The sequence below is a fragment of the Rhagoletis zephyria genome, unplaced genomic scaffold (assembly GCF_001687245.7).
Source record: "Rhagoletis zephyria isolate East Lansing unplaced genomic scaffold, Rhagoletis_zephyria_1.1 Rzeph_scaffold_14685, whole genome shotgun sequence".
NCBI lineage: Eukaryota > Metazoa > Arthropoda > Insecta > Diptera > Tephritidae > Rhagoletis > Rhagoletis zephyria.
The window spans coordinates 1-13990 of NW_016171753.1; the positions used below are offsets into that span (position 1 = coordinate 1).

The 13990-nt window shown below is 33.7% G+C and overlaps 2 protein-coding genes across 2 annotated transcripts; one reads left to right on the top strand and one right to left on the bottom strand.

The window, feature by feature from the left end:
• Positions 1-17: 17 nt before the first annotated feature.
• Positions 18-981, top strand: LOC108378683 (uncharacterized). Its single transcript, XM_017634988.1, has 2 exons — positions 18-486; positions 539-981. The coding sequence occupies exons 1-2, from the start codon at positions 185-187 to the stop codon at positions 852-854; spliced, it is 618 nt and encodes a 205-aa protein (XP_017490477.1). The 5' UTR covers positions 18-184; the 3' UTR covers positions 855-981.
• A 10948-nt stretch (positions 982-11929) lies between these two features.
• On the bottom strand, positions 11930-12966 carry LOC108378684 (UPF0565 protein C2orf69 homolog). Its single transcript, XM_017634989.1, has 2 exons — positions 12414-12966; positions 11930-12347 (listed from the first exon to the last, which is right to left on the bottom strand). Exons 1-2 carry the CDS (start codon positions 12526-12528, stop codon positions 11944-11946), a joined length of 519 nt encoding a protein of 172 aa, XP_017490478.1. The 5' UTR covers positions 12529-12966; the 3' UTR covers positions 11930-11943.
• Positions 12967-13990: the final 1024 nt, after the last annotated feature.

Genomic DNA, 13990 nt, shown 5'->3' on the forward strand with positions numbered 1-13990 from the left:
GCGTAAACCCTGCCACGGCAGCACTGTCCAACTCAACAAAAAGCCGTGTCAAGTAAACAAAAATAATTTTGACACATTTGCATCTTTTATTAGGATAATTAATTAGAATACTGTTGGCCTCTGGAATAGCAGAGGCAAACAAATACCTGCAGTAATCAAAAACCAGCTTGCAAAACACATCACAATGCGAAAGACTTGGGTCAAACGAGAAAACATCTACTATAAACCATTCTATAAGCAAAAGACGAAGATGCTGTTATTGGGAGTATTTCTATTAGGTATAGTGTTTATTATTTATCAGGCTTTTTCAATAAATCAGCTACCAAGTGCAAGTACACCTTGGAGTTTGGAGGGTACTATGAACGGAATTCGTCAGAAACATAGAGAAATGATACAATCGCTCGGCCGTAAACAGACTGATGGATACGATGATGGAGGTGGCGGGCAAGGCACTAATACAGCGGATGATTCCATTAAAATTATACGGTAAGTTAGATATAAAAATATTTAAGCCACATATATAAATTCGTTGCTTTAGTGGAATACGACTATTTGATTACGATTCGTACAAGCCAAACTTCGATGGAAAGTTTCGATGTTTGGATGGTAGAGCTGAAGTACCGTTCGACCATGTTAATGACGACTACTGCGATTGCATTTATGACGGAAGTGATGAACCCAGTACGAATGCATGCAAAAATGGTCGCTTTTACTGTAAATACCAAAAACGACACATCACTGGGCGCGGCGTGGACTTATTCGTACCCAGCAGCCGTGTAAATGACGGAATCTGTGACTGCTGTGATGGTAGTGACGAGTGGCTCACCATTAGCTGTATAAATAGATGTACATAATAAGGAACTCGTATTAAGCTTTAAGCTCTTGGAGTTAGGTTATTTAGGTATTCGATAAAGAGCGTAAAAACTCGAAATAAAATATAAGTCTATAGATTTTCCATATGCGAAGCAAGTTAGAATAATTAGTATAACTAGATTTTAATTGCAATTCTTTAGAGATGCTGTGCATCGTAAAATCGCTATGTTTGCATTTGATAATTAGATTGCATACCAAAATTGGGCAATAATTTGATATTGCATCCAAAATCTCACATTATTTGGAGATAAAATTCGATAAAATAACTAAATTTTCTTTTTCTAACAAATTGCTTAATAATTAAAAACTGCTTTATGCAAACGAAATTTCAGCGATAATACCAGATGAATTTTATTTTTTATGCATGCTTAGATGTTTCGCCCTTTTGAAAAAAGTTCTATGTAATAAATATCTCGATTTTTTTTTTTGAAGCCAAACTATTTGTTCATTCGTTGTGCTTACCTCGTTCTAGCTTATTCATGTAGATTCTTCCTTTCTATGATGGTCTTGATGCTTTCACTACTGATGTGATCGTTATTGTGGAGCTAAAAATGATGAACAAAAATTTTTTTACAATGGAATTTCGCTGTATTATATTTACCTTAACATGAAAAGAAACAAAAATACTATACTATGAATAAGTTATATTTGAAATATTTTGCAAGTTTACTCAAACACAAGATAATCGTAACCTATTTTTTGTTTTTTTTTTTTAGCTTACAACTTTAGCCTATTTTTAATTTAATAAATTCTTCACCTTTGTTGCTTGCACTTGCTTTGAATTTCTAAAATACTCCTATGAAAATGTTCACATTTTTATCATTTCCAACGGAGCTGTGCATATCGAAAAGAGCTTGCGGTTATTCCGAAATACGGTTTGAATAACTTACTCAACATCCCTCAATTTGCTTTTGTAAATGAAGCAATCAATGTACGAGTAGTTGATCTGTGTTCAACTCTTTTTGAAATTCACAATTCGGCTGATATAGAAATCTCATTCAGTATATGCTCAGCATTTAATATAACTCTTTCCCATATACATATTGTATTAATATTAGTATTTATAGAACTTTATCTTTGTCAATAAGCAATAGTTACTGGGTACACATTTTTACATACATATGTATGTACATGTTTATGTAAGCATGCGATTTGAAATTTTGGATTTTATTTTTTTTTGCAATACAATTTCGAATAAAATTAGGACATGCTTTCAATTTTGTCATCATCCTTGGCTGAAATTCAAAGGTGCCAAACACATTCACAAATTATTACATAACATACATACATAAATAACGTTTTATAAAAATGCGTTTTAAATGTTGCAAATTTTGAACTGCAAATTCGAGAAAGGTACATTTATCGCTTTTAATACATACATACATAATTATTCTAGATGCACTGTGTGTAATTTAAACTGATTTGATTTTTTAAGTGATATCCTATCATTACAGATCCACAATTAAAANATTCGCTTTTAATACATACATACATAATTATTCTAGATGCACTGTGTGTAATTTAAACTGATTTGATTTTTTAAGTGATATCCTATCATTACAGATCCACAATTAAAATTTTAAATAAATATGTATGTATATATGTAGCCGATTAAGATTTCTTACACTTATGTATGTATATGTTTGGATGTATTTCAATGACATTTAGTTGAAGAAATACTTTTATATTTTATTTACTATTATAGCATCATTTCACGTACACTGTTGTGTGCGTATTAAACTTTGTTTGATTGGCTTAGTTGTATTTATGTAGTTTTTTGAGTTCTTTGTTCTGGCGTAGAATATACGTTCATTAGTTTTTTTAAATTACATTTACGAACAAGGGCAAGTACATACATAATTGGATTTCAAGCAGCTCATAAGTTTTAAGATTTACATGTATGAATGCAGAGTGCCGCACTAAATTATTGACAGAGGGAATTTTTCACAATATTTTTATGCAAAATTTTGCACTTTAAATTTTCCCTCTAATTTTTTGTAATATGTAGTTCATACTACAACGAAACACCCAAAAATAAATAAAATATCTAAACTTTCTGCAAAACTTAGGAAAATTTAATAAACTTGCAGCTTTTTAATCACATTTTTACAAAAAATCCATGCATGTAGTATTATAGCCCATTAAATTATAGTATAACAAAGTGCAAGTTTGAAGTTGGTAAAAAATCGCGTTTATTTTTGGCATTTTTGCACGCAGTTTCTTCCATATAAAGTACAGTGGTCGAAAAAATTATAGCCGCGTCACATTTTGACAAGTTTTAATATATTATTATTTTTTTTTTTGTTATTCAAATTTTTGTTTGTTTTTGTACAAAAATATCGTCAATTTTGTAACCAGACCCGTGTAAATACAAGTTTCAAAATTTGTACAATATTTGAAAAAATCCCCTATATAGATTCTGACTATGCAGGTTTCTAGCCCATTGAATTCTAGTAGAATAAAGCATGATAAAAATATAGTAAGGTAGAGAGTCACTTTTAAAATTCTTGACGTTTCCAAACAATTTAATTTTTAAATTTACTCACAAACACACATTTTCATTTTCAATCTCAAGCAACAACAATTTCGAACAATTTCATTTTTTTATTATCACTTTTATATGATGATAAAATGTTGGCAAACTTCAAAAAAAAATCATGGCCGACAAAATGAGAGAACGGTTCTACCTTGCTATATTTTTATCATGGAATAAAGTACAAGTTTCAAATGCCTAAAAATTACGCCTGATTTTTTAGAATTTGTTTTGTGCCATTTGCTTCCATATAACGAATATATACAATTTATTTTATATGGAAGAAAACTGTATAATGTTCGACAATTTTTTTTTGTTAAATTAAAATGTTGCAAACTTGTTGCTAATTTATTAAATTTTCTTGAGTTTTGAACAAAGTTTAGAGATTTTTTTTTGTAGTATGAACTATATTTTTTACAAAGAAATAGAGGAATAAATTAAGTAAAAAATATTGCATATATATATGTACATTTCATATACATATGTACATGTACATTTCTGTGACATTTCCAGATATTTAATTCCCACAAAAGTTTTTGGGGTACGTTTAGTTTTGTTACAACAACAACATCCCTATGATATTAATTTTTTATCGTTTGAATGTTCATATGTATGTATGCTTATGGGGCGCGTGAAGCTGAAAGAAATACGAGTATATACATAATTGTGGTAAATTCAAATAGAGCAAATTCCTAAATGTAAAAATACAAAACCTCAGTACATTTTATATCTAAACTGCAATAGAAGAAAAGGTCTAATTAGCGCAACCTAGTTGACAACTACCATCTAACCGTGGTTGGGCACATTTGGCATTACGATCTACAGAGGATTAGAAATAATTCACACAGATGCTTTATACATATTCATAAGTTGTGTGTCTGTACTCTCTAGCAAAAAGATATCCAGTAGCTTGCCAGTAATAAAATTTCTGAGAGTAAACTACCATTTTCTTTGTGAGTGAGGAAGTTGCAAGTTTTATTAACAGTTAATTAATTCGTTATTTTTCGAAGCAATTTCCTAAAAAGTAGTACTTCTTAACTTATTAAGACTGTTCGCTATGCAAAAAACTTGTACAAGTTGGTACCAATTATCACCCAATTGTGTTCGTTTGGCCAAAAACCAAGTAAAACTTGCAAGGAGAGCACAATTTTGTCATTTCATTTGGAGGGGAAGTTGAAAATTCACGTTGCAAGCAGGATTGCGACACACGGTTGCATTTTTGTCAACATTAATGTGAATTAACATGTTCGTTAAATTTAAAAATGAACAATCGATTTGTTGCGATTTACTAATGAAAGAAGTATGTATGTAAATATTTGTTTGTTAAATTAATTTCATTAATTCCAAAGATTTGAAACGTACTCGGCTGAAAAAGCGTAATCGGAAGGCAGTCGACACCACTGTCGATATAGGAAATCTGGCAGTGACTTCCACAAAGAAATTGAAGCACATTTTGAAGAAAGTCAGAATAAGACTAAATATACGTATAAGCCCTGTTTTGTTTTCCACCTGGAATAATTTAAAAAATTTATTATGCTGGAAATGCAACCGTTGACACCAGCTGCCAGTGAAGCTTGCAAATGTTTGCTAATTCCTGTTCGCGCAAAATTTAGTAAGTTTCTTTGGGAGAGCTAGATACCTTATTCTCTGAATTTTGTTACTGGCTAATTCTTACTGGCATTTGCTTAGCGAACAGAACTATTCAGATCAGTTCTTAATACTCCCGGGGAGTTTATTCTCCGGGAATTCATTTCTCCCGAAAAAGAAATCCTTCAATAATCAGTTACCAGGGAGTGGAATTTTCCCCGAAAACTTGGGAGGGAGAAATTCGAGCTTCGAAGAAGCTGCTTGACACTTTTTTGAGAGCCCAACTCCGCCATTTAATATAGAAAGTCCTCAGGGAATTTTCATTCATGATAGGAGGAAAGGGAAAAGAGAGAAAACTCCCACGGAATTTCTGTTCAGAATCGGCCTGATTATATTTCTGCCAATTTATTAGTTTGAATTGCACCCAGCATCATGCCATCAGATGTTTTTCTTACCGGTCAATAGTTAATAGTAAGAATTTATCCAGTATAGCTTGCCAGTTCAGCTGTAATTTTCGCTCGTTCTATTTCCGCACTTTTGGTAGTTTCTTGCAAGTTTTGGCGACCGACACAACAAACCCATTTTCATGCCCGAAACTAATCGTCAAATCGTATGAAATTATAAATTTAAAATCTCTAAGCGGCAGTGAACCCATTACAATTGCTGGTTCAGTTGATTTTTTTCATTTATTAAAGAAAAAAAAGGTACATATCTGTGGTCATAAGCAATAATAGCCTAAGTCGAATAACCTGAAAGATTTGGATTGTAATGGCAACCTTATGGGGAAAGAAAAATATTTTCATCTACAACTTTTTAAATAGCCTAGGTAACGATATGGGAGTTTCACATACACATGGAATAGTAGTAAGATAGCATATATAACTCAATTCTTTCTTAAGTCCTTTGCAATAACGACACAATTCAAAATTCAAGAAATAAAAACTCTTACTATTGTTAAGTGGCTCATGTCTCTAATCCTTTTGTAATTCATGTCTAATCTTCACTACCTACTGTAGTAATCCTTACCACTTAAATATGTATGTATTAAAAAAAACTCGGAATAGGCAGTTTCGGGCACCCGCGGGCCAACCAGAAAAACATACCCTTGTAAGTTTTCATATTATTAATTTAAAAGGCAAAACAAAAACATATTGGGAAAATTTGTTTTTGTTTTCTCTTTATCACAATTCACTCCCGAGTGAATTTTAATCAAACTCGCTTTGAATTCAAATTGGCAGGGGTTGAAATTCACTCGGAAGTGAATTGCAGAACCCGCCCGTATATATTTTGTGATAAGGACGAATAACTGAAGACCAAAATACACCACGCAAGCGGCATGTCAAACCTACTTTTTTCATATCGCCATACACCATACACGCATGATTCGTTCAAGTGGAGAATTTAAGTTTCCTTCCGGTTCACAATGTAAACATATTTGGTTCTCTTCCATTTTTCTCTCTTATGTCCTCACTTGGTGGAAATTTCGTGGCGAATTATGCAATTCTACCATACACAACCCAAGCGGTTTGATCGAACTTCAACATGGCGGCCAGAAGATCCCAACAATTTATTTTTGTTCAAATTTCTCTTATTTGATGATTTGAAAGATATTCGGCTGAAAGTTATATTCCTAATCAGAGTGCAGTCGCAACCAGACGATATAGGAAACCTATTGGTAAGCAGTACACGCTTCCACTCAGCAAGGCCTGGGTTCAAGCCCCGGCCAAAGCAACATCGCAAAAAAATATGGAAAAGTGGTCGCCTCTCGGCAGGCAACGCCAAACATCAGAGTGTATTTCTGCCATGAAAAACTGCTTCTCATAAAAATACAATCGCCGTTCGGGGTCGGCGTAAAACTGTAGGCCCAAGTCCCATTTGTGTGACATCAAGGCGCACGCCACAAATCAAAGGAGAAGTTCGGCCAAACACTAACATACATATGTGTATGTGCCAATCTAATAATAGTTGCATTCAATATCTTTTGCAGTAAGTACTTGCAGCGAGAGCGTAAAATTGAGAGCAACAGAAAATCTTCAGGAAAAGTTTTTGAACGCAAAAAAAAACTTACAACTTAAGCGATTTTGACACTTTCTGACGGTTAAGTTTTGGCGCGCAAATTTCTTTTTAATTAGCAATAGTTCCCATCGTCCTAAGAATAAAAAAATATACAATAGATTTACAATTTTCATCCATATTTTCATTTCACTAATTATGTTTCATCAAACCATCCTCTTAAACAGTGTGTTTACATTTGAATTTGAAACATAACCTTACTTTTTGACTCTTGCGAATTCCTGCTAGTAAAATTTTTACTTGCAACAATTTGCAGCTCTCTCTGGTTGTTACGCTCTCGAATTCGCTCTCTCTTACAAATATTTTGGCTTATTGAATGCATTTCCAGTAAAAACTTGCAAGTACTAGTAACAATTCGTAACTATTCTGCAACTTTTTGCTACGAATCGTAGAAATAGTATGCTGCAATCCGAATCGTATTTTCGAACTTTCGAAATTCGTAACAATGGCATGCCTAAAAACGAACGAGTAAGCTTTTTTGCGTAATTTTGTACGAAAACAATTCTGTGTCGGAGGCGAAATAAAAGATGTAAATCGATGTGTGTTTACAAGAAGTATTGGTGGTGTTCATTTAAACAGATAAATTTGCCTTTCGCATATACGTATATTTTTATCCACTGCTTTATATATACGAGCAAAACAAAATCTTTGTTGCCCCTTATCGAGAAACTTGGGTCCGGTCTAGTTATTTGTACAATGATTTTCGGTTGTTGTGTCCAAACGCATAACCCGAATCCAAAAACTTTAACATACACGCGTAATCAAAGGATTCACATTTTGTTTAAGATAAATGTTTCAAACTCGGTTTGCACTATGCACTTTTTTGAAAATTTCGAAGTGGGTTCTGCGCAAAAATACTGTGGACGGCGTAACCGGAGTGATATGCACAGGAAATATCGTATACCTTTGAAATGAGGAAGCCCCTCTTCCCCCAACACGCGGTCGAAGGCAGAAGCGAGCGCAACAGGTGGTTGACCTAACAAAGTGGATGTTTTCAATGGCTTGGAAGAAGCTGTTATTGTATTAACTGAATTGAGAACCAGAGCTTCAGGCATAGGAGGAGTTCTGGCTTGTTGTTCAACAATTCAACCAGAAGCTGACATAGATGCGCCCATGGTTACTATGCCCGACAGCTCCGCATACCTTTGTGAATCCATTGCCATATCGCCCTCTTACTCTGCTGCTATAATTGCAAATGCATCAAAACCCATAATTTTCATCCAAATATGTAAAATTAACTAATTTTACAATAAACAAACACATGATGAGTGTTTTTTTATTTCTTTTCCATTTTGTTTTCCTTAATTCAGCTATCTTCGAAAAACTACTGATAGCTGGCAATGCTGCACATGTTTCCGATTTATCGATTTTCGTAGCGTAGCTACGAATTACGAATTACGAAAATTCGGGTTCTAGAATAAGGGGGGTACGATTCGAGCCTAGATTGTTACTACGGCAATGAAATGTATGAAGAAGAAGAATTCTGTATGCGCATGAGTCCTATTTTTCCCCACCCGAAAGAATTCATTGCATGGAAACATGCAAATTCATGCAAATTTGCGTTCGTGTAGAAATTGACAAGTTTCTCTATTTTAGAGAGAATGTTTTCTTACTCTCTGATAATTGAGTAATGGATAATTTTTGTTGGAGTTTTTGACACACGGGTAATTTAATCACCATTTCACATAAACAATTCTACGACCTTGAGAAGTGCGAGACTTAGGACGTCATGTGAATCAACTGTACTGGGATTTGAGCAGTTTTTTTTTTGCTAAAATACATCGAAATAGTTTTCTTTGCAAAATATGAACATAATTAAACCCCTATTATTATTGTTTATTGTTCTGAAATTCAGAATCTGAATAATTACATACATCGCACCTATAATAATAATGATAATTAATTCAAAATTTTGAGTTTGTGGGAAAACTCAGATTGATGGACTCATGCATTTGGTACACAAAAAAAGAATTGAGGAACAGATATTCTCGCCGTTTTTTGGAGTTGAATTATCTTATAGACTGAACATATTCTCCTTACCAAGCTTATTGTTTGTATGATAAAATCTGCAAAAACTTAAATTTTGAATTAATCATTTGTATTACTAAACGCGCGATGTGTACAAGTGTTTGTCTAGTACTACTGAAAAAAATTAAAAAAAAGGAAAAAATATTCAACAGACATATAGAATTGAGGAGTTCCATAACAAATCCCAATAATTTAACTTTTTATTATTTTCGGGTTTTTGATGAAATCTAATTCTGTATATTAAAACCTATGTATGTTATCGTCTTAATAAGTTGTAAGAATAAACACCTTATCACATTATTATCGATTTTTCAGTTTTCAGACTAAAACGCATATTTTTCAAGTTGAATCCACATAGAGGAAAACATACAAATGGCAATTGTAGATTTTTAAAAGTTAAGAGTTTTTCTTAGTTATTTGCCTTCAAGTGTATCTTCAAAATTGATTTGCTTAATCGTGATTACTCAATCATTTATTAAAACTTACACTAAAAATCATACCTCAGTTACACGCGAAAACTAAAAGCAATACTTCCAAAACCTGATATCACTTTGAAACTATTTACATAATCGGAGCGATTCCACGAAACCTCTCATGCTTCCACATAACTATTAAAAAGTTAAAAATTTATTATTATTTAATTTAAAATACCACAGCATTTTATTTGAAAGTGATAACATTCTCTCAATGATCTAAGAAACTTTTCAGTTGGAAATATTGCGCTTCGTTGTGGAACTTCTCAATTTATAGATACTAGTTATTCCTATATGTACATACAAGCAATAAAAAATAATACTTCGGTCTGCGACAAATATTAAAAAAACGTAGCTCTATAAACAAATGTGTCCCAGTGGCGTGGGACTGAAATGGATGTCGATAACGAACAACATTGTGATATTTTTATATATGTAAATATATACATACATATATATATATTTTTTTTCATTTATTATCGGACCATCGTGGCCGTCATAGCCGAGTGGTAACTGGTGCCTACTACCACACCTGTTCGATTCTTAGTCTGAGCAATATCCATAAAAAAATAGTTTTTTCTAATATCGGTCGTCGCTCAACAGGCAATGGCAACCCAAGACAGGACTTGTGCTATGAAAAAGCGAAAAAGTGTTGGCGTAAAACTGCAGGTTTCTTTATTTGTGTGACAAGATCAACACACCTCAAATTGGATGACATGCTCGGCCAAACAGGTGTGAGCACCAAAGCTGTGCCTTAAAAGAACTGTGTGCATACTTTGGATTTAATTATTATTTTTTCTTAATTTTGGCAAATCAGAAATTTGCAGTAAGTTCTGGTTGTTGACCACGGGAGCAATAGCAGATTGAATCAGTTTGATTTGATGAAATCAATATGAAAATAAACCAAAAGTCTCTGGAATATTGTAAGTATTCACAGCTCTCTGGCTATTAAGGTAACTGGTTATTGATACGTATTCTACAGTGCATTTTATTTTTGCAAACGGATTAAAAAATTCATATACAAATAACTGCAGAGCCACAGTAACCCTGAAGCTGTGAACCCCTATGCACGTCGTTTCTTTNAAAAATTCATATACAAATAACTGCAGAGCCACAGTAACCCTGAAGCTGTGTGGACCCCTATGCACGTCGTTTCTGTTTTTGAATAAAAAAACCAAAATTCTTCGTAATAAATCATTTTATATGAAAGTAAATTATGTTAAAGAAAAATAAATAAAAGCAAATTAAAACAAGCATATAAAAGCCTAAGAGGATTGCACTGGTTAATGGTGATTTATGCGTATAAAATATTTTCGACTATGAGTTGTTTTTTACAAAATTATCAAATATATGGATTTGAACATGAAGTATAATATAATTAGCAGCTAAAAATATGTAGAATTATTGCTTTAATTTACCGCAAAAAATTGTCTTTGATTGCAATAACTAAATTAGAATTATCCTGATATGAAAAAAACTCATATTTAGTTCAATATCCTCTTTCTCCACGGCAAGGTAATAAGTAACCGATTACTTAATTCAGTGGAAAAAAGAATTGTACAGCATTTAAATGGTTAATAAATTTTTGCATTTAAATTAAACTTAACATTTTAAATAAGTAATGTTAAACTTTAATTTTTATATATGTATGTATAAAATGGGGTTTGTTTAAGAGTATGCAAATTTATAAAATTTCAATTGAAATTTATATGTATTATGAATTGCATACCTAAATACCTAATTGCTTAACTTATGCTAACACATTTTATTTAAATAAAAAGTTTAAACCATAATAATATTTAACGATTTAAACAGATTTATCTTGATGGATGCGTATATAAATATGTATATATAAATGTGTGGACATTTAATGGACATCGGAAGCTATATACACATAACCACAATTATGTAGGCTTTTATGCCACTCTCAAAAATTCAACGACAAGGCTGATGTTGTAGAAGCCTACCTTTTGCTCGAGAATAATGGTGAATTTTAGTTGGATGACCTCTGTGATGATGATGATGACGCTGATTCGGCCTTGCTCGGCCCCTCTGCAGGTTTGGTGGTTTTTGACGTTGTTGGCGGTTATGCACTGCTGTTGCGTCTGCACTTGTAACTGTAGCTGGTGTAGTTGTGTTTTGTGGAAAATGTCGCGTATAATTATTTACAATTGATGTTGTTGCTATATCGAGCAAAGTAAAGTTAGACGGAGCAGCAACTAAAGATTGATGCTGTTGCTGTTGTAATAACTGTTGTTGTGGCTGGGGTTGTACGCGCATAACTTTTTTCGATGTCGTTGCCAAAGCGCTGCCTGTCGGTTCCGCTATAGCCATCCTACGCAAGTGTAAGCGGCCAACATTGCGACGCCGGTGATGTCACTTCGGTCCGCTAGCACTTGTCTTGGCCAACTCTGAACGAATTGAGTTAAGCTGTGCTTGTTGCAACTGCTGTTGTTGTTGTAATTGCTCATTAATCTGAATATTGCTAGAAGATTGCTGCAGAGGTTGTAAAGCCGATGTTTGTTGCGGTTGTGTTGCTTGCTGTTGTTGCATTTGCAATTGATGTTGTTGGTTTAATGCATGAATGTGTTGACAAAAAGCTTGTAAAACTTCAAAGTGTGTCATTAAATTCGCCGTTTGACTGTCATAGTGCAGGTGCCGCGTTATCGGGGCGCCCAGTCGTCGAAGCATATCCGTAAAGATCTTTTCTTCTTTTCGTATCCACGGCCGGCGATCGTCTTGTACCTGATATGGCGTCAGATGCACATGAATATTCATGCCTTCCGAAACGATGAAAAAATTACATTAAGAAAAATTTGCAATTATCTTTGTCCTGTTGGACCTACCCATTCGTGTAAGAGTTTCTAAAAGGCTTCGAGACGTTATCCATGTATTCTTTTGACCACCATGACCACCATCCAGCCAGTACATGTCTTTGATGCGTGAAAGCAATCGTATCATTGTACTATCATCGGGTGTAAGAGTTTTCAAGTAATGGAATTCGTATATGAACTGAAATAAAATGAAGTCTATATCAACAGAAGTGCTTTGGTCCTGAATAATTTGAGCAGAAGCATGTACTTTATTTATACATATATTTCAAAATTTCAAGAGCACACCATAAGTTAATATTACAAATATGTATATGTATGTATGAATGTATCGACCGATTTCTGCGTCAACCACGTACCTGCATTAAACACACTTTAAAAACATTAAAACAATTTGTTTACCTTCCTTCACTGGCACACAATGAATGAATTATATCGTTGGCTTAGTGTGCAAACGTACTTTTTATGAAAGTTGAGATTTTAATGCAGTAAGGTAGCACAACTCAAAATACATCATTACCAAAAAAAAAGTTATCGTAATGTTCCTCTTACTTGTTGTTATGCAGTGGTATGCAAATGTGCTAAGTCTGCCTGTGCACACGATAACTCGAGCAAAAATTGATATATCTCAATGAAGTTTGGTATGTGTTGCCCTTTATCCAAGGTAGGTTGGCATTGAAAACGGGCGAAATCGTACTGTAACTACGCTCACTTCCCATATAAAGGTATTTTCCAAAAATTAAAGAACTACAATATTTCAGTAAAGTATGTGAAGTAGAATTTTGTTAAAAAATATTACTATGAAATTTTTGGAAAATGGGCATGATCCCGCCCACTTATGATGAAATCCTGTAACTCAGTAGCCCATTCACCAATCCTTACCAAACTCGGTACGAGCCTTGCTTAGGGTCTAGCCATTATAAAAAAATGAGATGAACTTTTAAAATTCTTGCAGTTTCCAGGCAATTTAATTTTTAAATTTACTCACAATCTCACACACACATTTTCACTTTTAACCTCAAGCAACCACAATTTCTGTGTTCGAAAGGCTGGCTTTAGTATAATACGGCATTCGCAGCATACGATTGCGAATGAATCACTGGCGCCGAGCCGTTGAAGAAATAAACGTGCAAGAAATACATAGTTCCGATACTAGCAAGTCAATATTAAGTCTCATCAAAAAATTCCTTGTCGTTTATACTAAAGCCACTCCTCGACTTAAGCTACTATTCCATATGAACACAGACTTGTATTTTCAATTTTATATGATTTTGAAATGCTGACAAACTTCAAAAATAATCATGATCGACAAATAGAGAGAACGGTTCTACCATGCTATGTTTTTATCATGGGTCTAGCTAATAGGTGAGTCGGTTTGGATGTGTTAGTAAGAATAAAAATGTTACACAGACATGACTCTGAATGACTCAACTGTGTGTAGTCGAAAGGTGAGTCAACACGTACACAGTTGACTCGCGAGTCAGACGCACCGTCCATGTTGCCTATAATAGGCAAAATACACAGTGCGTCTGACTCGCGAGTGGAGTTGGATGTATTTGTGAAAATAAATATGTGCTAGTTACACCGACATG

Excerpts from the sequence above, each read along its gene's own strand:
- LOC108378683 (XM_017634988.1), top strand. The coding sequence starts at position 185 with ATGCGAAAGACTTGGGTCAAACGAGAAAACATCTACTATAAACCATTC. Across the intron at positions 487-538 it reads GATTCCATTAAAATTATACG|TGGAATACGACTATTTGATT; the intron begins GTAAGTTAGATA and ends TCGTTGCTTTAG.
- LOC108378684 (XM_017634989.1), bottom strand. The coding sequence starts at position 12,528 with ATGATACGATTGCTTTCACGCATCAAAGACATGTACTGGCTGGATGGT. Across the intron at positions 12,348-12,413 it reads AGAAACTCTTACACGAATGG|GCATGAATATTCATGTGCAT; the intron begins GTAGGTCCAACA and ends TCGTTTCGGAAG.